At 38.0% G+C, this 23,697-nt stretch overlaps 1 protein-coding gene across 2 annotated transcripts in view; it reads right to left on the bottom strand.

The window, feature by feature from the left end:
• The window catches only part of FBN2 (fibrillin 2), a 193,095-nt gene that overhangs the window by 134,634 nt on the left and 34,764 nt on the right, over positions 1 to 23,697 (bottom strand). For both annotated transcript variants that reach the window (XM_038170468.2, XM_038170469.2), the window contains exons 6-7: positions 13,603 to 13,800; positions 5,005 to 5,130 (exon numbers count right to left, since the gene is read on the bottom strand). In XM_038170468.2, coding sequence (XP_038026396.2) covers positions 5,005 to 5,130; positions 13,603 to 13,800 — 324 coding nt within the window. The remainder of the gene's footprint in view (positions 1 to 5,004; positions 5,131 to 13,602; positions 13,801 to 23,697) is intronic.

The raw sequence follows: 23,697 nt of genomic DNA, 5'->3' as shown, positions 1-23,697 counted from the left end.
ATGTATTTGTAAAAACATTTTTTGTTGTCTTTGATGGCAGTAGCCAGATTGAAGTCCAGATGAGCTTTGGCCTTTCTAATTTTGTCCCTGCACAGCCTCTACACTTCCTTATAGTCCTCCTGAGTGGCGCGCCCTTTTTTCCAAAGATTGTAAACCCTCTTTTTTCTGCTATGCTCGAGCCACAATTCTCTGTTGAGCCAGGCTGATCTTCTTCCATACCAGCTCATCTTTGGGCACGTGGGGACAGACCACTCCTGAGCCATTAAGATTTCCTTCTTGAAGAGTGCCCAGCCTTCCTGGACTCCTCTGCCCTTCAGAACCACCTCCCAGGGGACTCTACCAACCAGTGTCCTGAACAGTTCAAAGTCAGTCCTCCGGAAGTCCATAACAGCGGTTTCACTGGTCCCCTTCCTGGCTTCTCCAAGAATGGAGAACTCTACTATTTCGTGGTCTCTCTGCCCAAGACAGTTTACAACCACCACATCTCCCACCAGTCCTTCTCTGTTTGTGAAGAAAAGATCTAGAAGGGCATTTCCCCTGGTATGCTCACTAACCAGCTGTGTCAGTAAGCTATCTTCCAGGCTCTCCAGAAACCTCCTAGACTGTTTTCTTTGGGTTGCGTTGTGCTTCCAGGATATATCTGGGAAGTTGAAGTCCCCCACGACAACAAGCGCTGATGATTTCGCAACTTGATGATTTCACAACTTTTGTCAGCTGCCTGTAGAACTCTTCGTCAGTCTCCTCATCCTGGTTCAGCAGTCTATAACAGACCCCCACCAGGATGCTTGCCTTGTTGGCATTCCCGCTGATCCTAACCCAAAGGGACTCAACCTTATCATCCCCAGCCTCAAGTTCCATGACATCAAAACTCTCTCTGATATACAGAGCCACACCACCATCCCTTCCATGCTACCTGTCCCTTCTGAAGAGCCTATAGCCAGACATTGCAGCACTCCAGTCACAAGAGTGGTCCTACCACGTTTCCGTGATGGCAACCAAGTCGTAGCCTGCCTGCTGCACGATGGCTTCCAGCTCCTCCTGTTTGTTACCCATGCTGTGTGCATTGGTGTAGATGCACTTCAGTTGGGTCATTGTCTTCTCTCCCAGCCTTGCCATTGTTCCCCCTGGCACAACTCTAACAAGCCTTGTTTCAGCCCTTTCCCCCTTCTTACCTAGTTTAAAGCCCTCTCAATGAGCCCCGCCAGCTCCTGGGCTAGGATCCGTTTTCCTCGTAGAGTTAGGGACCCGTCCACAGCCATCAGGCCGAGTGTCGAGTAAAGCGCCCCATGGTCAAAAAAACAAAATTTCTGTGTTGTCACCAGCCTCTGAGCCACGTGTTTATCAGGTGGGCTTTCCGTGTCCTCTCTGTACCCCTCCTTGCCACTGTAGGAATGGATGAAAACACCACCTGTACTCCCGCTCCATCCACTAATCGTCCCCGTCCCCTAAGGTCCCATTTGATGGTCTTCAGGCTTCTCTCTTCAATGTCATCACTGCCAGCCTGGACTATTAAAAGAGGATAATAGTCAGAGAGGAGAACCAGGTTGGGAAGCTTTCTGGCAATGTCCCTGACCCTGGCCCCAGGGAGGCAGCAGATTTCCCTACGGGTGGGGTCAGGCCAACAAATAGGTCCATCTGTTCCCCTGAGAAGGCAGTCACCCACAGCAATCACCCTTCTTTCTGCCCTTGTGGAGGCAGTCCTGAGGTGTGGAGTCAACTTCCTCGCCCTAGGCATCCTCCTGGGTATACTTACTACCTCTTCCTCAGCTACTAGTCTGTCAAGATCCATGGCCTCAAACCTGTTGCCTAAGAGCATCTGGGAAGGTGGGGCTGGTGGGGGAGGGCATCACCTGCGATGTCGAGCAAATTATATAAAAATTAAAGGGAAGCACACCTCTAGTACCAGCCTGTATTCAACAGAAATAACCACAGTATTGAGAGATTCAGCGAAGATTCTGCAGAGGTTGTTATAGAGGCTTGTTCTTGCACTTGCCAAGGCCCACCCACCCCTGTGGATGTAAACAACACTGCACTTGAGCATTTCATCTTGTTTTCCAGGAGGTTCAAACACTCTGACTTCCACACCATCGAAAACTGTATCCATTATGTTAATGTGTTCAGAAGAGACAGACTTCAGCTTGTCGAACATACAAATCAAATAGTTCAGAACCATCAGGTGATGGCTGAGTCTCAAATAGTGAATCAGGTGACACATCTGCTGCACAGCACGGAAGGTGGCATCTAGTAGCATCAGCTTCCATGCATCTGACACAGTGCTGGGCAGCAGCAGGTAGATGTAGTAGGTTGACAGGGCGGCCAGCACCGGCAGCAGCATCCACACGGCCCACATGGCCGCAGAGCCAACCAGCCAGCCAGCTGGCCGGCCTCCCCCGGCACTACCCGTGCCTCAACGCTGGCCCAGCTCGGCCCCGCTCAGCCTGGCATGGCCCAGTGCCTGCATGCCTGCCCCACGGGCTGCCGCCGGCCTTTGCTCCGCACCCGTGCAGCCACCACCACCCCACCCCAGATGCCATGATTGACCAAAGAATATAGTGAGGGTCCTCACAATGACATCTGCCAGCTCCCTCAGCTCTTGTAGATGCATCCCACCAGAGCCCATGGCCTTTTGAATGGTCCAGTTTTCCCCTTCCTGACCCTTTTCTAGCAAGTGTACATGTTCCTTGCTTTAGATGTTCCCCCTGGTTTCTCAAACTTGAAGGCCAGTCTTGCTGTTAATAACTGAGGCAAATAAAGCCTTCTACTGTCCTATGTAACCACCTCTCCTGTTTCATTCAGCAAACAATTAGCTCTGGTGTGCAAGTCATGTATCGACATCAGTACAGTACCATGTCTGACTTGATATAAAATGCCGGGCTTATTTTTTCAAGTCAAAAACTAAGTTGCATGTAACTGCTAATGATAGCTGCCAATTTGTCTTTCCAACTTATTAATATACATGATCAGAAAAAAGAAACAAACAAACAAACAAACCACAAAACAATAGAAACAAATGTTGGATAATTACATCTTCATCATCATACTTTGTGTTCTGATTCATCTAATAGTAATACTTACTTTTAAATACCATCATTTGACAACATTCTGAGTAATGGATACATTGACTTAAAAGAAAAACTTATAGCCTTTGACAACCTACCCTACAACAAAGAATTTGCTAAGAGAAATTGATCTACTTCAGCTCCATCTGTGACAGACTTCTTTCACATATAGATATGCAACAGGTTTTAAAGCAGCCTTGTCCTGATTAGTGAAGCTGGAGCAAGACAACGCAAAGCACCTCTCAATTAATCGCACTAGAGAGGAGCCTCTCCAGCTGAACAACAGGCAACAGTTCCTCAAAGGGAGTGGTTCTTTCTTTTTCCTAACCCGGTTCCCAATTAACATATATCAGTGCTAATCACAGTTTTCTGTTTTCTTTTATAATTTACCAGAATTTCTTCTGGAGTTAGAAATGTTATGGGTAGAAAGGCAAGTGACAAGAAGACATAGAAATGGTAGCCTCTACTGCTGCCACTACTACCCAATAAGGAAATAAAAAAGAAGTTGTAAGAATCAGAGATCCAGCTTCAGGCAAATGCAACAGCAACTGGGGCGTTAGCAGTAGCAAAGGCATGGAGACAGTCTTTTTCCCAATGTTCTAGCAAAACTCCTTTGCTTCCAACACAGTTCAAATTTACCTGCTTTTACTGTGTATCTTTATGCTTCCTGTAGAGCCCTAAGCCTCTGTGCACTACTGGCACACTCTTGCATACAGCTAGGTATATATAGATGTGTACATGCATGGCATGTACAAAGGTGACTTCTATTTCTTCTCATTTATGGCAAGAAAAGCCTTCAGAGTTCTGTTTTGCTGGTTGAAGCTCTACTGCCAACTGTTTCTTGCAGGGTTTCAGAAGATATACCCAGGCTTCCTGAAAACAACTCATGACAGCAATATTATTGTGCACAGAGCAGCAGTTGAAACTGGCCAATATCAAAGGACAGAAAATGACTGAAAGGTGAAATAAGGACAGAATCAAAGAAAATAACTGGATGTTTGTCTTATCTACTCTTCGGTATTAATTGCAACAACACCGGATGCAATCTGGTTCATTTCACATAGAAAATGCAGTTTTCAAACCTATGGTATTACTTAGTATTTCTTTAAATTCTGTAGTGCAGGCAAAACTACAGAAAACTCATGTGACTTCAAGAATAGGGCAAAAGCCATGTGTGTGTTTGTAACTGGATAGATGTATAATGTAATTTAGTAACATATCTGAATTGCTGCCTAACCACAAACCACAGCATTGAACAAGCAGTTGTCTTATCTGTGTAACTTAAATATGACAGTATCTTTACCCATTGTTTGGGACAGTGTTGTAGTTTTTCAGAGAAGTCTTCATCAAACCCACAAATATTCAGAAATTTTCTATTACACTATTTTAAACTACACAGAATTTCAGCTCTTAATTATACCAGTATATTTACTGAGTAAACACGGTCAATTTGATTTTTTTTTTTGTCTCCAAAGAAAGACATTTCCTATGTATATTTTTTCTTAACTAGGCTCTTCAACACAAAGTATACACAGAAGAAATTTCTTACAGCCATTACCACATTTGCTTTTCATGCCATAGTCAGTAGGCTGACAATACCTACCTGTACTAGAATATATGGACATTCTTGAGAAAACAAACAGAATCCTAATAACCCAGTTACTGTAATACAAAGCTCATAGATTCATTCTTTATCAATACTTTAACATTTTGAAACAGAATGAATGGCATCTTTACCCACAAATCAGACAGAAAAAAAGTCTAATGCAAAATATGCACAGGAAAATAGAAAATATTGTGACACAAGAGAAAAACATAAGGCATTACTGTTATGTCTGTTCAGATCAGATACTGCAACTATCAATTACCTTTTCTTTCATTACCAAACAGCTATAATGCTTTATTTAATCGCTTGTTAGGTTTGTTGTCTGACAACATCACTTACCATCACATTTTTGAGTTGCCTCATTCTGCCTGTGACCAGCAGGACACTTGCACTCATAGGAACCTACTGTATTAATGCAATTTCCTCCTTGGCAAACTCCAGGGATAGCCTGACATTCATCAACATCTACAAACAGAAAAAAAAGATTATTTGAAATAAGATACAAAAACACATCATGGCTGTTGCATATAGGCAGTCATCTCTGAAATTATTTGTAAAAATAACCACAACAAACCCCAGCATATTTCTCCACTTCAGCACCACCATAGAATGAGGCAGTAACAGCAATAACATGACCCTGACCTTCATGCATGTTCTTTTTGATTCCATATAAACTCAAAATTGTCCATGTATTGATTTTTAACTCACACATCTTTTAAATATATACAACATACTGTTGGTATCTCATGCTCTCAGATTGTTCCTTGCATTGGTCATCACAAAAAAAGAGATTCTTAGTTTTAAAGGACCCCTGCCTTTACACCTGGACTACCCCACTCCCCACTTTTACTAGATATGACTATTCTTGGAGGACATCCATTTTATGGACAGAAATCAAACTATTAATGTCAATACAAAATAGGTGCTGTTCAACCAGGACAAGTTGTACTGCAAATGATCTGCACAGACTTCATTTACTGAAGTAACAACTTAGGCTAGAATTTCATAGATTTCTTTAGGCTGAACTTTCAACTGTAAATAAATGCTCTTAGAAAATGTATTTGCCATTTTGGCTTTACAGCTTACTTTCAGTATTTTCCTGTTGTATTTCAGTATGTGCTGTTTCCCATTCAAATCGTATTTTTTTCTCCACTCTTCATTTGTTTATATATAAAACATTCTACATTTCTGCAAGGTTGTTTTATACAAAACTATCCTAAGAATCTATGTATAAGTGCTAATGGGCTGTGAAAATAATATGGAAGATCACAGCAGCCTGAGGCCTCTATGAAATAACCAGCGCTAAAAGACAGCGAAGCTCTTTGTACTTAAAGAAAGGCAGAACTGGCTCCAGACTAAAGCTTGACAGATACGTGAAAATTTAGCTTCTAACTAGCTCTAGCTATTTCAAAATTTCATTAAGCTATGCTATGAGACTTTAGAATTAATCATTTGAACTAATTCCCTCACAGCAAAATTTCACATGCATCCGAATGTTCATAGAGGAGAGAAGGCTTGCAAATTTTGTTCCAAAACTTGCAGAACCTCTTCTGTGAAAAAGATTTTAGGTAATCTTCCTTGTTAAACTATTTGCCATTTACAGAAGAGGTAAAAATCAACTGATATTTCTTTTTTCTCCACAGACATGTATTGATAGCAGAATGCAGTATTCTGTTTCAGAGGATGTTCATTATCTGAAAGCCCTCAGGAGATGCTGAAATTACACCTTAGAGTAGTATTAGTAGTAGATTAGTGGAGTATAGTGATTCCCCAGTTTTTATTACTCCTGGAGTTTGTGCTGTAGATATAGCCTTCACTATAGTGAAGTCCATTCCCAGTCCATTCCCTTGCTTTTTCATTCAAGCAGATATAATCAGAAAGAAGAAAGAAAGAAGGCAACATTTTATTTATTTATTTATTTTAACAACTGGACTTGTTTTTAGGTACATTTGCTGTAAAAGTTTGTATTTTGTTCCTCAGTTGGTGTTGTTATAGTTAGCACAGTACAGAGCCCCAACGCAACAGACTGTAAATGGATTAAGAACTACACTGGAGGCATGAACTTTTTTGAAACATTTTTCTTTCAAGTAACTAGTGCTTGGTGCAATCTCGTTTACCCAGAAAGCAAACTTTTGTACTCTGAATTACAGTAATGAATCTGGACGTGATTTAGCAACATCTAGACAGAATATCAGTTTCATTATTTAATCACACCCAGCCCACCCAGTAGCTCTGTTCTGAGTAAAACTAATATGGTGTTTGCCTTTTGACCTTTGAGCCTCAGAATATATTCAAAACATTGGGTATGCCTGTGCCTTCTGTCATTTATTAATGTTTATTTAAATTAATCCAACCGTGTCAGCAGATCAGTGGTTAAAAATAACCACTGTTTATCTTTCACAGTTTTGTAAGTCGAAGACATCAAGTAATAATAAATTAATGGCAGTAACAGCAGGAAATGAATAATTTCCAGAAAAGGTATCACTGAAACCTTAAAGAGAACAACATTTTAAGATTTAGTGATCCCATTTATTTCTTTCAGTATTACTCGTACGGTGTTAAAAGAACAAATAAATATCAAGATCTGCTGAAGTCTGAAAAGCCAGTCCCAATTATGCAACACAGTGTAATGCTTGTTCAGTGATGAAAATACAAATGGTCTCATTGTGTTTGGTGAGATCCTGCAAATCTTGAATCACATCAGCTATCTCACCTTTCTGTGCTAATATCAAGCTTAATTGTGAACGGCTTAGTTGTTAACTATTTTAAGTTTTATTTAAGTGCAAAGAGAATGAGTACACTCAACTTCACTGTTAGTCTAATATATATATATATACATATACAAAAATATATATATGTATACACAAGTCTGAAGCCTTTTTTTTTTTTTTGGTCTACCACCATCTCATGTTAGTCCATTACTGTTTTAAAACTGAGAAAAGGCAGAAAGGAGAAACAACTTCCTTAAAGGGCACTTTTTATGAACTGCTTCCTAAATGTCATCTGAAGATGTAAGAATACTTTTTTCTCAAAATACAACAAATTCGAGATTAAGCATGTTTTTATTTACTTCGTATATCTCTGACAATTAAGACTAAGCCACACAAGTTTTATCATTATAAACTACATATTCAATCTCACTTTTAAACCCCAGCCACATTGAAACAATAAGCTTTTTGCCATAAACACAAAATTAGATGAATAACTCTTTAGATGCAGTTCTGTAGACAGAAGTTCAAGATTAGGCAGAAAATTTCCATGTGTTCATAGACTTGACAACGCCTGGCAAGTGAAAAAAGGTTCTTTACTTTTGCAGAAACTTTCCTCAGTAAATAGTAACTGCCTGCAGGATTTGAACAAATACTTGTAAACATATACCCAGACAAATTCAGCTTCCCTTCCTTATGAGTGGACTGCTACTCAGAAAATATATGGAATGCTCAGGAAATATAATGCTCAGGAAATATAAATGTTCTCAGTTTTTATACCATACTTCAGGAGAGAGTGCATCTTATTTAAGATAGCAGTAACTACTAATAACTAGTAATTAGTAATTACTAGTACTAATTACTAGTAACTAGTAATTACCCAACTATGAATTTTCTCTTGATTTTTACCTATAAATATGTATGGGGAGTTTTTGTGCAATTAATTTTGCATGTGGGAACCAAAAAGCAAAATAATTGTTAATACATTGGAAAACTGTTAGTTCTTCTTCTACAACATTCTAATTACCAGAAATACTACAAATTTGAAAACACAACAGAAGTAATACCAAGCTTATTTATTTTTTTCTAATACTAATTTTCATGACAGGAGGATGGGATCTAGGTTGACACTGTTAATACCATTAATAAATCTGACATTAATTCCAAACACTATGTTATCTAAAAATTACCATCTATCATTCTTGACTGCGAATTTGAAATTTAACTACCTTCTCACTTTTGTACTATGTCAGTGCCTGTAACATTCAGTACACTATATTACTGCTACAGAACAGATTTATTTTTTTTATTATCTTGAATAATTATTCTTAACAACACCAGCAACGCTAACAGAAAGAAGAACCTTTGTATTTTCAAAAGCTATTCAGCCATGGACTGTTTTTCTCTCTCCAATGCTAATAATAATAATAATAATAATAATAATAATAATAATAATAATAATAAATTAACTGTCAGAAGGCAAAGGGTGTAGCTCAGAAATGGACAGTTGAGGAATGCAGGGAGGAACAGTGAAAATGTCTAAGACAGGTATTCTGCCATTATGCTGTTCCTAAGGCCATGTAGAAGTGGCAATGAGGTAGAGTTCCTCTTGCCTGAATTCCCAATTTTTAAGCAATGGCCAAGCGGAAACAGCTGAAAAAAAATTGTTTTGTCTTGTTTTGCTTCTTTAATTTCTCATTAGTTGTTTATGGTAATAATATTACCATAATGTTCTATACAAGCACATTACTAAGCAAACATAATCAATCTGGAAAAGCCTTATTCAGTCAGGAAGACTCACATACTAACTTATGTATGGGTAAGACAGAGATGAAATGAACTGACTACAAAGGAAGGCTGCTTTATCACCCAAATTTTCACCTGTTTTTTCCAGCTAAAGAGCTTAAGATACAGTAAGATAGCAACATGCACATCCTGTGAAGAATAGGAACAACTTCATATTTACTAGTCAAATCTTGTCAGAATGATAATTAATGCATACCACAATTATGATATATTTTCCAATACTAAGGCTTGCAAGTAATACTGATTTCAAATCACTCATTAGCTCTCAGGCTGGGCTACCTGCTGATGTGAACATCCACTTCAAAAAAAAGCCAAACATTTGAACTATTGACTGAGTCGATCTGGTCCAATTGGTGTATGTTGAAGATACAGTTTTACTAAATAATGAGGGAGTTTGTGTTCCTTTAATGCAAGGCTCTGCAAATCTGATGTTACCAGAACATTAAAAAAGTGACATAACATTAGTCAGATCAGTATATTTGTTTCTAAAACCCATGAAGAAAACATTTATTACCACTCTCATTTAATCTTTCTATTTAGAATCAGAGAATCATTGAATAGAATCACAGAATGGTTTGAGTTGGAAGGGACCTCTGGTTCCATCCAGTTCTAACTCCCCATGCCATGGGCAGGGACACCTCCCACCCAGTAGATCAGGTAGCTCAAAGTCCCATCCAACCTGGCCTTAAACATTTTCAGGAATGGGGTATCAACAACTTCTCTGAGCAACATGTTGCAGTGCCTAACCACTCTCAATGTAAAGAATTTCCTCCTTGTTTCTACTGTCTTTTAGTTTAAAGCTCCTTGTCCCTTGTCCACATCCCCTGACAAAGAGTCCCTCCCCAGCTTTCCCATAGGCCCCGTTTAGGTACTGGAAAGCTGCTATAAGGTCTGCTCACAGCCTTCTCTTCTCCAGGCTGAACAAGACCAACTCCCTGAGCCTGTCTTTGTAGGAGAGGTGTTCCAGCACTCTGATCATGTTTGTGGCCCTCCTCTGGTCTTGCTCTAATAGGCCCTTGTCCTTCTTGTGCTGGGAGCCCCAGAGCAGAATGCAGTGCTCCAGGTGGGGTCTCAAAAGAGCAGAGTAGAGGGAGAGAATCAGCTCCCTCGCCTTGCTGGCCACGCTTTTGATGCAGCCCAAGACACAGTTAGCTTTCTGGGCTGCAAATACGCATTGCTGGCTCACATTTAGCTCATATTAGGCTATATTTAATTAAATGATGCCTCATCAGATAGCAGAGAACAATTGTTTCCTGAATTGCTGATATTTCACATTTGCTCCATTTTGATCCTTTTATTTTCTTTGTTGCAGTTTACCTCTGCATAACCATGCGTGTTATCATTATTGAGACTTACATTTATGCATAACTCACAGATCTACCACTCTTTCTCCTACTTTGATTAAATTCTTTGTCTTCCTGTCCAGGCTCCCTTTTAAATTTTCTTAAATAACTGTAGCAAATCCCTGTAGCTTATTTCTACAGACTACACACCCTAATAAGGAGTTTGGAAAGAAAACAGTCTCTACAATAGCAAGTTTTATGTCCATTCCCTTTCTGCAGCAGTGTGGAATGATAATTCAGGATGGAGTATACAACATACTACCAGCCTGCAAACATAGAACTTAGGTCAGCAGGGATTACCAGGAGTCAGAGTTTGAAAGAAAAGCTTGGAAGACAACATAATGATTTGGTAGAACAAAGATTTTTTTTTTTGTCTCTCCTCTCCCACCCGGGAATTTTAACTTTTAATCATCTGTGCCTTACCGCCATCTTGTAACATCATGCACTGACTCCTGCTGACATAAATACAATCAGATCTTCATATATAGAAGTAATATGACAAAAATGTAGCAAAAATTATGGCTTTTAAAACTTAGTTCATCTATCACATAAAGTAGACTACTACATTGCTTTTATGCTTCCCAGTGGAATTCAGCAATGATGTTAACTGCGTAACTTAAAAATATTTGCCACACACAATAAACTGGCAGAAAAATAAAACACAGTATTGAGGGCAGGGGTGCTAAAGACGTCTCTCACATAATTTAAATGAAGCCCCAGAAGCTATGCCAGGCTCCGTTTGGCCAAGAAGTTTTAAGAGTTCATTATATCTGGCCAATATTTTCATCACACAATGGAGTTTGACTTTGAGATTGCAACCAACATGCACGCCTTCAGTACACTGTTTCTGTTTATGACATTGTTATGAAAAGAATGTCTAAAACATACTAATCATTTCAAGATGAAGAGTATAGCATAAGCTGTTAAATGCAGACAGAGGCCTATTTATGACATATAAGAGAAATGCAATCAAATGTTTGTCCTCTTTCATCAGTTTGGATGCTTTAAGCAGTGTATGCACAGAAAACAGAAAAGCAAACAATTGCAGCGAAGAAAAATGAAAAAATCTATTGTTGCTTGAAACTAATCTAAGTATTTTAGATAAAATAGATGCCTTGGCTAAGACAATGCTGGAGAATTTCCACATAACTGAGTTTGAGCTAGTAGCCTCCAGTGTAGTATCAGGTCAACCATAACTCTGTGAGAATGAAAACTAAAGAAGAAAAATCCCCAAATTATGTTATATATATTTTTTATGTTAAAAGAAAAAAAAATTAAAGTATCTTCACTTTCTCTCATTTTTTTCAATCTAAGTTAGTAGAGAACCCTTACCAAGAACTCTTATGCAGGAGCCCTGAAGTAGAAATCCAGCCAAACAGCTGATCTTATTAAATTTGTGCAGCTTTTAGCTAATGAACCATGAGGCAAAACAGGGGAAAGGAACACTAAAATTAATGTTTCAATACACAATGGCAGGAGGGGGGTACGGTGGGGAGAGAGCTGAGGGGAAGGGGAGACAGACACTGAAAGATAAGAAATAATGAAATAAGAGTGATAAAAGGACATTATCTACCCTTTCTTGTAGCAGCAAAATTCCAATTTTCCTGAAATCTTTTATACTACCTTGAGCATTAGAATGTGCCTGAATCAGGATGTTTTTCTGAATTTTCTAACAGAAATTCTTGCTAACACGTACACACAAACAAATCCTGGTATTATGTTCTTTTTGCTGTTTTTTAAATAGCAAATTAAAGTAGAATGTATTCTAGCATTACAAGGACTCATCTACATAAATATTTAGAGCAGATCATTCTATTCAACTTCATCGCTTTGCTAAAAATTATCTCAGCTATACCACAGAAATCTACATATGCATGTAATGCCTGCAGTATCACAGATGTGCTTTCTCACACAGGTTTTTTAAGACATAACATATGGATATACAGAGGCAGACCAGTACACAGACACTTACTGAAATGAGAAAACAAACAAAAAAAAGTGTCATCCAAAATTATTTGAATCACTGCTGATTTATTCCCAGACTGAGTAGGGGCTGATTGATTAAACAGGATTTTGTTCTCTTCATTACTTTATTTCATTATATGAGTTATAATCAGAACTCAGAGAAACCATGTTGATTTACAACATGATATTTCAGCCCTAATGCTAAACTTACTCTGAGCTGTTAATAGACAAAACATTCATAAAAGTATCCTGAGGCCTGACAACTGAATCAAGAAACTTATTGCTGGTGTCTTAGGTCCAAATTATACAAAATGGAAATTGATTCTGGTTTCTGCCTTGCTTCCATTGTTCCTTGGAAAGGTTCTAAGACAATTAAATCTATCAACAGACCATGTGCACCAAAATATAACAGAAAAATATTCACTTCAGAAGATCTACTATCCTTTGTTACTGCATTCTTTACACAGTTTGTTCGAAAACGTAACTAAACAGCAAAACAGGTACCTCTTTCAGGTACCTATATTTCAAGTTTGCCCATTTCTTAGACTACATTTTATGAACCTAGAAATAGAGTACTGCAGCCTTTCCTTACTAGTACTAGAGACCCTCCCTATCTTTCCTTTAGGCACCACATATAATTCCACACAGAGTTATCCAATAGGAGGTTCACCATGTGTTTTATATAAATACTGAGATTAAAAAATGTCTATATAATAACTGCCAATCCCTTTCAAAAAGGAAACTACTCAATAGAAAGAAAGTCAATTTTTCAGAAGAATGAATGACATACATATTAGTTAAGGGCCAGAACAACACATTCCTGTTACCTAATTGGTGCACTACTGTGGTAGCTGATGGTTGTGCTCAACAGACATTCTGACCTTTTCATGCTCTATATTTAAAGCTTCTTGATTGGCACTCATTTTTTCCAGGCATTTGAGATTTGTTCTATAAGTACACTAGCTAAACTCTGGAAGCTGTGAAGCTATCAGAATTTTATCTAAATTGAGGTACAGAACACACAGGGAAAACTGTGATATTGTTTTAAATGGATGCAATGCATTCCATATGAATATAGTCATACAGTCATGCACAATTTAAACCAGAAGACTTACCTTGACATGCTCCAGTGCGAATATTAGGGATGAAACCACGACGACACGGCTGAGGTTGGGCAGGGCACATTTCACAGGGGTGACCCCATGCACGCCCAATGGTTGCACAACAGAGGGTTTTCGTGCAAACGATTCCAGTTAGCTGGCCCTGACACATCTGGTTGTTAACTTGTGTGAAACATGGGCCTGTTCTGTAATCTGGAAGAGAGGAAAGATCACTGTATTATTATATTAGACAGTGTACTACTCAATAAAACAGGAATCTGTTTTTAATCCATTAGACACCTGTACTAAGAAAATGGTAGGAGGACTCAGCAATTTAAGTTATTTTAATGCTTACAAAAGTAGCACAACACTTTCCACTGAATGTAATTATTTTTGCAAGATTATCTTATCTTTCAATTCCTTTCCTTCTCACAGATGCAAGTAATGAAAGGTAGCTAGACCCCAAAAATGACCAGTGCATTGACAATGTATCCAGTAAAATCAGTAAGAAAGAGTCTTAAAAACAAACACACAAATGAACTAATGAAAAAGAGAGCAGATAAAGCAATTAATGACTGGGAACTGTATATCTTGTTCCTAAGAAAATTCACGATGATTCATGGGAAGGAGATCCAGAACACAAAAGCCACACATTTGTTCACTCCACTTTGATCAGGGCCATGCCTGATACTTTCCACAGAATCCACATTCCTGCTGGAATACTTAGTGCAAAGTAGTGCTACCTATGGAGGACTAATTGGTACACCATTATTTATTTTCAGAGGAGTAACATGAGCCATATGCTCATGTTACATGTGCTGTGTATGTGCTATATTCGGTGCACTTAATACAGCATACAAACTATATGAAAATATATTCCTAGTTGAATTCCCATAAATGGTTAACTTATTAGGGTTCAACCTGTAAAAAGAAAGATTTTTTGACCTTATGAGGCAAGGCAAACGGGGAACAACAATTAGTTCAAATTCCCTAGGAACAAATGAGAAACAGATGGTTGCTCTGCGCCAGATTTCATATCCTTATGGAAACTTTAAGAGGTGGGGCAGGGGGAAAGAAGAAAGTGCAAAGCTTCCACTCAGTCACGTGAATAAAGGCATAACAGTGGGATTGCGGCTGTTCTTATTGTTATCCTGTCCTATTCACCTATTTTTTTCCTACTGAAAATAGATTGCAGTGTGTTAATGTGTAAATCACTTAGACCTTCTGCCTTTCACTAGTTTGTAACTGGGCTTACAAGCAAGCTACAAATAGGACAATTGACGCCTTCTAGAATTTGATACTTTTACCCTGAAGAATAAAAATCAAGGCTTTGACATCTTTACAACAGGAAAAAATGGTCTTCCCAAATGGCTTAATTCCCAAATGAAATGGTCTTCCCAAATGTCCCATTCTCTGGGGACAGCGACAGGACAGGAGGGAACAGCGTGGAGCTGGGACAGGGGAGGGTCAGGATGGAGGTTAGAGAAAGGTTCTGCACCCAGAGGGTGGTCGGGCACTGGGACAGGCTCCCCAGTGGTCACGGCACTGAGCCTGCCGGAGTTCAAGAAGCGTTTGGACAACACCCTTAGACATATGGTCTGATTTTTTGGGTGGTCCTGTGCAAACCCAGGTGTTGAACTCAGTGATCGCTGTGGGTCGCTTGTAACTCAGGAGATTCTATGATTCTGTGATTCTAGCTCAAAGAAAAATAAATGATCTTTTCCCTGTCTTTGAAAAAGCTCATTCAGATATGCATTTGGGAAATATTTCTGCATACAGCTTTTTGAATGCATTTGAAGCTAATTTCAACAGGACTCTTCACATAAACAAAGTTATGCATGCATGTAAGTATAAATAAGGAAAATGCCTAACAAAACAAAGAGATTAAAAGATCTTAAATACTCTGTAAAGAACGTGAATTTTAATGTTTCTTGACTTTCATTGAAATATTGTCTTCAGAGTTATGCATTTGAGCTACCCCTGTGTCCATCAAGCCACCAAAATAGTAATTTAAATAAAATATTGTATAAGTAAATATCATAAAATATTACAGAAAGAATATCCTATCCATTAAAGAGGTTTTCAGTGATCTTTCATCCAACATACTGGAAGACAAGCAGCTTCTCAATAGCCTCAGTTTAATTAACTCCAACATACTGCTAAATCAGAGATATCTGAACTTCTGACATTAAATACAGACACTGATGTCTGATAGCAGAAGACAGACATCTGCCATCTTCAGCTTGAATTTCATCAAGCAATATATGTGAATGACAAATATTTGAAATACAAATTCCATCTATCAAAGATTTAATTCTACAAACTCATTGTAATCTTGGCTGGAATTCAATTTAGGAGTAAGTGTAAGAAAAAGACTCCATCACAGATCATGACTGTATAGCTGTTTCATATAAAGTTTACTAAGGTATCACAAAAATTGAGGGAAATATCTGATAGACTACATTTAACCTGCAAATCATCAGCAAGGTCAGCCTGCAATCAGAAGAAAAACAGAACTGTTCAGAATTTAAGAACTGAAATAAATTGAATTAACTCCTAGCCCTGGTGAAAGCAAATGGGAATTTGGCTATTGAATTCAATGACAACACTATTTCATTCTTGGAAAACAAACATTACTGTGCTCTTTAGCAATTGGCTGTATGATAATTTATTGCCTAATAGCATTAAAAAAAATGTAAAAGCATTCCCTGTGTCACACAGAGAAAGTAATGAGCTTTATATGCATAGAAAAAGCTTTTACCACTAAGTGTTCAATGAGCAGACTCCCGTTCTAATGTCAAATAAGTTATATACGCTACTAATATGGTAGTAATACAAATGATTAACATATTTCACTCATTTCATTTTCTCATTAATGACTGAAATACAAGTAACAGGCAGATTCTGGGAAAGTTCATGGTCTACTCTAAGTATTGAGAGCTGACTGTTGGTCTGTAACTTGCACATTGCAGAATTTTTGCCCAATAGATGACTACAGTCATCAATCAGAAAGACTGAATCTTTCCTGAAAATTCAGTTTGATTTTAGACTCCTCAAGAGTAGGATTTTCAAAAATGTGAAGCTGAAAAAGACTAAAGAGATGTGTGTAAACCTGGAAAAACCATTTACAAGCCACTAGCATAAAATTAAGGGTTTATAATAAAACATAATTATCAAAAGTAAGGTGCCCAGTAGTGCAAGGGACTGCCCAAGTGTGTAGGAAACATATACTCTGTAAACCTACATATATGTGCCAAACTGTGCCTTAATAAACAGAGAATGCATAAATCCTGATGTTCAAGTTGTATAAACAAGCAAGTTCTATCAGTGTAAATCTGCAGGACGGCATCTAAAAATCTGACTACTAACTTTAGAAGAACAAATGAAACTGTCATTGAACTTCCAAATAGTTTTACACGTGAAAATAAATTCAACCCAAAATAGTGAGATCCCAAATGATATTTCAAGATAATCACAGAATCACAGAATCACAGAATCTCTAGGTTGGAAGAGACCTCAAGATCATCGAGTCCAACCTCTGACCTAACACTAACAGTCCCCACTAAACCATATCCCTAAGTTCTACATCTAAACGTCTTTTGAAGACTTCCAGGGATGGTGACTCAACCACCTCCCTGGGCAGCCTGTTCCAATGTCTAACAACCCTTTCAGTAAAGAAATTCTTCCTAACATCTAACCTAAAACTCCCCTGGCGCAACTTTAGCCCATTCCCCCTCGTCCTGTCACCAGGCACATGGGAGAACAGGCCAACCCCCATCTCGCTACAGCCTCCTTTAATATACTTATACAGAGTGATAAGGTCACCCCTGAGCCTCCTCTTCTCCAGGCTGAACAAGCCCAGCTCCTTCAGCCGCTCCTCATAGGACTTGCTCTCCAGGCCCCTCACCAGCTTCGTCGCCCTTCTCTGGACCCGCTCAAGCACCTCGATGTCCTTCTTGTAGCGAGGGGCCCAGAACTGAACACAGTACTCGAGGTGCGGCCTCACCAGAGCCGAGTACAGGGGGACGATCACCTCCCTAGCCCTGCTGGTCACAGTGTTTCTGGTACAAGCCAGGATGCCGTTGGCCTTCTTGGCCACCTGAGCACACTGCTGGCTCATATTCAGCCGACTGTCCACCATCACTCCCAGGTCCTTCTCTGCCTGGCAGCTCTCCAGCCATTCCTCTCCCAGCCTGTAGCTCTTCTTGGGGTTATTGCGCCCCAGGTGCAGGACCCGGCACTTGGCCTTGTTAAACTTCATGCAGTTGACCTCAGCCCATCGGTGCAGCCTATCCAGATCCTCCTGCAGAGCCTTCCTACCCTCAAGCAAATCGACACACTCACCTAGCTTGGTGTCATCTGCAAACTTACTGAGGGTGCACTCAATGCCCTCATCCAGATCATTGATGAAGATGTTAAAGAGGACCGGCCCCAGAATGACATACAGACAACAGATCCTGAGCTCCTAAGTGAATATATGGCTTATATGACATCAGGTACAAAAGCAGTAATCCAGAAGCACACCATTACGAGACAGAAACTGGGAAGGAACACAATAAGTAATCATTGGGCAATAGTAGTTCTTTGCACAGATATGGCAGCTGCATTTCAAAAGGGGTGCTGGAAAACTAGAAATACTATGCAAAGAGTCAGAATAATGTCACACAGTATATTTTTATTTAAGTGAAATAAATATATTAAGATTAGGTGCGAGTCCGATGATAATTTTTAGTTTCAAATGAAGACATGGATTTGATTCACTATTTACTGTGTGATATTCTGTGGTCATTTTTAAACAATCAGACTAGATTTTTTTAATGGTTCATCTGACCTTAAAATCCCTAAGTTTATGAATCAATCATCTTTTCCATATTGTTTTTCTTGTCTTATTGTTTGGCATTTCTTCATTTGCTCCTTCCCCAGCATTGCTGCTGGAATAATTTTGCCAGAAAGAACATATGTTAGAACATATGTTACAAATCATTTGTTGCTTAGAAAGGGTAACTGCCTTGGTGAAAGAAAGCGATTTTCAGCACATATGTGTTATGCATTTTTTTAACCTCAGAAAACTGTATTTGTTATGCACCATGACTTGAAGAATGACAACCCTTATCAACAACCAAAACTGTTAATATCATTAAATTCAATAAGAAGCACTTTTTCTTGGCATCAATATATTAAAAAAAAAAAAAAAGAAAAAAAAATCAAAGCAACTGGAAACTACATACTGGACTTGTAAATTTCACTGTACTACAGCACATCTAGTCTCTCGTAGAAATGTGTATTCTGTATTCACACAGACTACATGGGGCAGTTCAACTATCAGGGTTCTTGAGATCTTTTTCATTAACTCCTTCTGGGAAAAAAATAAAAAAATGTAATTCTAACTCTAGTTGTAATTTTTAAAAACCTATTTGACAGAGAAACTGCTACAGGAATTAGAAACATAGGAATCCAAGTGTTGGATATGTTCCAATAGTAATCTACTTTGTTTTTCTTCCTGTACCTCTGGCCAGACCCAGATGATTCAGGTGAAGGTGTAAAAAACCTACCGTAAATTGACATGGGATAATCTGCCTACCACATTAAGTTTCCTCCTGGTGCCTAACACCCACTAACTGAAGACTTGAAACACAGCATTTAACACCTACTATTTGTTGTCATTTACAACAAAAAGTTAAAATATTTTGACAAACATATAGGAATTATATTTCTATATGAATTTTGTCATGCTTTTAGCCTCCACAGTTTCACATTGTGTTTACTAAAAACTGCTGCCCGTGAATTCCTTATGTCTTCTCAGATAACTAAAAGTAAAAAAAGTGACAGAGGGAAAAAGGAAAGGAAAAAGGTATCCAGACATGCTGGAATGTGTATTGCAAGTTATCTGGAAGAATATGAAAACATTAAGTTTCTTTTCACAGACTGAGATGTTAACTTGAAGCTCCAAAGACCAAAAGATTGTTTACGTGTAAAGCCCAACAGTACTACTGCAGGTGCAGTCAGTTTCTTGCACCTACATAAAGCCCTCCAGAAGGCTGAAAGGACACAGTCTGCAGTATTGGAGCAATATATTATGATAAATCCTGTACTTCATGTCTGAGTGCTAGAAAAATTAGCAGAAAGGAATTGTGAAGTCTCTTTATTTTTATTTAATCAGAACTTCATATAATCATAACTAGATATGGAAGAATTTTTAACTATAATCTACTCGGAATATTGATACTTCTATGACTAAAAGTACAATACTGGAAACATTAAGCTGTTGATCAGTCTGAATCACAAAAGAAGTGAGTAAAAGATTTGTTATGATATGTCCCACCCCCATTAATTAAAGAACAAATCCTAGTATCTGGGAAACCTGTTTCACTTTCTCTTAAAGCAATTTTGCCCATCATAAGGACTTTACACTCTTTCACAGGTATGATTTAGCAAATATTAATGAAGAAATCTGAAAATAAACCATCTCAGCTTCCACCACCTCACTTGAAGGCTCAAATATAGTAAGCAGCTTATTATTATTACTGATGCCTCAAAACTCCATCTCATACACCAGCATTGTTAGACAAACAACCTAACGCACAGAAATCTAGAACCCAAATGCTGGAAAGTAGTATCTGCCACTAGTAGTTCCACTACCTGGAACTTTATTCTGTTCAAACAGGAAAAAAAGCACAGTGGATATAAGTCCAAAGAATTTTGAGGAGGACAGATTAAGTCTATGCTGGCAAAGATCTGAAGTCAGTTTTCACCCTGCCAGAGGATGCTCCAACACAAAACATGCTGCAGCTGCAACTGTCTCTATTGCACCTGTGTTAGGATGCTGTGGCTGATTTCCCCATAAATTCCATGTGATTTTTCAAATAAATGTTTTTTGTGAAGTGATGATAAAGGTTTTGATAATTAAAAGTATACTTGAGGTTTATCTTCTTCCAGTATCAAATAAGACAATGTGCAACCCTACTGTGATGTCAGAAAGACTGGCAAAGCAATGTATATCCCATTGTCTCACTCAACCTGCATAAATGACAGTGTTGTCCAGATCTTTGTGCTTCTTAAAAATGGGAGATCAGGACTTTTTTCTTGATTAAATTTTCATCTGAGTATGAAATGGTTGATAATACTCACAGTTGTACTTGTGTTCAGACCACAAATCTGAAATGTATGCATATGCAAATATTCTTCTTGTTCAGCTCCACCATCTGCAGTTCATAACTCACAGTATGAAAAAAGACATTTAAACATTACAAAGGTACATATGTTTGTTTTATTAAAGATTATCTAAAACTGTTTTTCCTTCAATATTTTAATCATCCTAATACAGAAAATTGATCTTTTCTTCAGTAATGCTTAGCTGCCAACACCAAGGGTTCACCATAAGGGAGATTTCAAAGGTAACAAGAAGTTAGATGAATTGTTCTGATTCAGACTTGATATAAATAAAAAGCATTTTTTTCAAAGGTGACATCCAACAAGTTGCAGAAAAAAAAAATGTTGGCTGAAAATGAGAGCTAGTCTCTTGGAAAATGAAAGAGGCTTGGCAAAGCTATTAATTTCTCTTGGAAAAAATAGTCTATGGGCAGTACAGCTATTGAGGCTAAGAAGTTCACATAAACTTAAGCCTGAATAGTAAAATCTGAGCCACCTCCTTCCCATTTTTTTAAAGAAAATCTGTATGTCAAATCCATAATTAAGTTTATGATTTGCATAAATAATGAACAGCAAAGTCTTTTAAAAATTTAAATTATGGGTAGCTCAAAGAAGTTGAGACAAATCCACAGATGGCTCATTAGTGTATGAGACTGGGATTTCTATAACATTTATTTTGATATATACAAATTAAGAAAAATTGTTTAGTTCAAAAAGTCTTTTAATATTTACATTAAGTGTATTATGAAGGATTTAACATTTTCCTAGAGTTGACAGCTTTCATTTTCAGGTTGAATTCTTGCTACTATTCTAATGGTCCCTCCTCATGACCATTTCTGACCAAGTCCTATGATGCAGTCCTTTCCATCACCTAAACTCCTATGACTGATTAGGCAACTTAATATACACATGGCAATTAAAAAGGGAGTGAAGGGCTGATCCGAAAGAAAGAAAGAAAGAAAGAAAGAAAGAAAGAAAGAAAGAAAGAAAGAAAGAAAGAAAGAAAGAAAGAAAGAAAGAAAGAAAGAAAGAAAGAAGCATGTTTAAAGCAGCAGTCTATGTCGGCTTTGTAGTTTTTAGCAAAATTCCAGTTTCCACCAGTGCTGCTGTCATGTCCATTCTAAGCACATTCTCATTTTCCTCATGTTGGAACAGAGAAAGCAACTCTTTTCCAAAAACAACATTCCAGGGTTTGCACACCCATTTTAATATAATTGATATTATGTCAGCTTTAAGTAGACAAAAGATAGTAGAAGTTTTGTAGTATTATCTGCAGATCTTAAAACTTTTTTTTTTTTTTTTTTTAAGTTAAAAATAATTCATTTTACACACCTAAACACATTGGAAAGGACAGTAAAGTACTAGATAGTCAACAATACTTCTGAAATAAAGGACAATTTTCTGTAATTAATATGAACATCGAGGAAAATTATTCTAACATTTTAAGATATTAAATATATATATATTTTTTAAATACACACAGACAAGAAGCAGAGAAGAACAGAAACACAAAGAAAGAAAGAAAGAAAGAAAGAATCACAAAAATATTTTGCTTCTGTAAGCAACAAAGCTCCATAAATAGTAAAATAATACTGGGAAAACTTATTGGACGAAACTCTTGCCACTTTCAACTGCATTATTGTGCACTGACTGCTACAAAATTTGAAGTGTAGAATAAAAGCTGGGAAATAAGTATCCCTAGATCTTGGTTCCAGCACAAACTCCAATTTTAGTTTGTTTGGAGCTTCTTGCAGATATATGCATTTCATTATAGTTCCACAAGCCCTGCTACTACACAAAGTTTGCATTCTAGTTTGGATATCGGAGTCTTGTGAAATAGCTCCACAAGCAAATGCACATGCTGACACACAAGGAAGTATCATCAGTTACTACATGAACTTAAAGGCCGAATTACCTCTGTGCAAAGTATGCATCTAATTGAGAAATCACAATAATAGTATTTTTTTAACAAGTTTCTGCAGTTTGTACTTACTACCCCAGTATTATTATCTTGTTATTTCTTAACTATGTTGAGATGCCCGTGAAATTCAAAGTGAAGCAACTTTGTGTATCTTGACACCTACCACTCTCTCCTCTTTCATTTTTACAGAAATGCCAGCAAATAACATTTTGGTCCACAACCCAGGCTCCTCCAGAACTACCACATGGCAAATTATACGCTTGCTCCAAAGCCACAATCCCCTTCCTTCTAATTTTTAATAGAAGGGAAAACAGAGGCTTTCCTCTCTACCATACAACCTAGGTATGACCAACAAATACTCAAAGACCAGAGTGATGCGCCTCTGCAAAAGAACTGCAACAAAGCCTGCATCTCCTCTGTTTGTCTCAACATTACAGCCTTTCTAAAGAAATCTCCACAGCAAAGACAATACAACCCTAGGCCAAACTGATTTCCACCTTTAAGATCATTTCTTTTCTACAAGGAAAATAAAATGTCTTTCACCATATACAGGCAAAATCCTGTGTCAGTTTTGGTAGTTCAGTAAGAAAAAACCCTCACTGGGAGAGCATGCAGTACTACTGACAAGGTCTTGTAGGGATAACATGGGAGTGCAGAAAGATTTTCTCTTATAGCCTGACAGCTGGATGTCTGATTTTCAATGACACCAAGGAATCTGTTTACTCCCTTTGAATCTCTGTACCCTGTACAAAACAGATTTTATTCAGACTATTCAGATTTCATTCAGATTATTCAGATTTCATGGACAAGCCAAGCTTTGCTCATATGATGGAAATATATATTAATCATTAAGCCTGGGCTCTGGAAATCTGGACAAATGCACATTATATCCCTGAATTCCTTCATAACCCAACAAATAAAGAAGTAACCCAACAAATAAGAAGGCAATGCCTTGCCATGTGGCTTCAAAGAAAATAAGCTATGTTTCTGGACCATAATGTTAGAACTTCAATTACATCTTCCACAGTTTGTTGTTTTTT

The sequence above is a fragment of the Anas platyrhynchos genome, chromosome Z (genome assembly GCF_047663525.1).
Source record: "Anas platyrhynchos isolate ZD024472 breed Pekin duck chromosome Z, IASCAAS_PekinDuck_T2T, whole genome shotgun sequence".
Lineage (NCBI taxonomy): Eukaryota > Metazoa > Chordata > Aves > Anseriformes > Anatidae > Anas > Anas platyrhynchos.
This window is presented reverse-complemented; position numbering and strand designations above follow the sequence as displayed.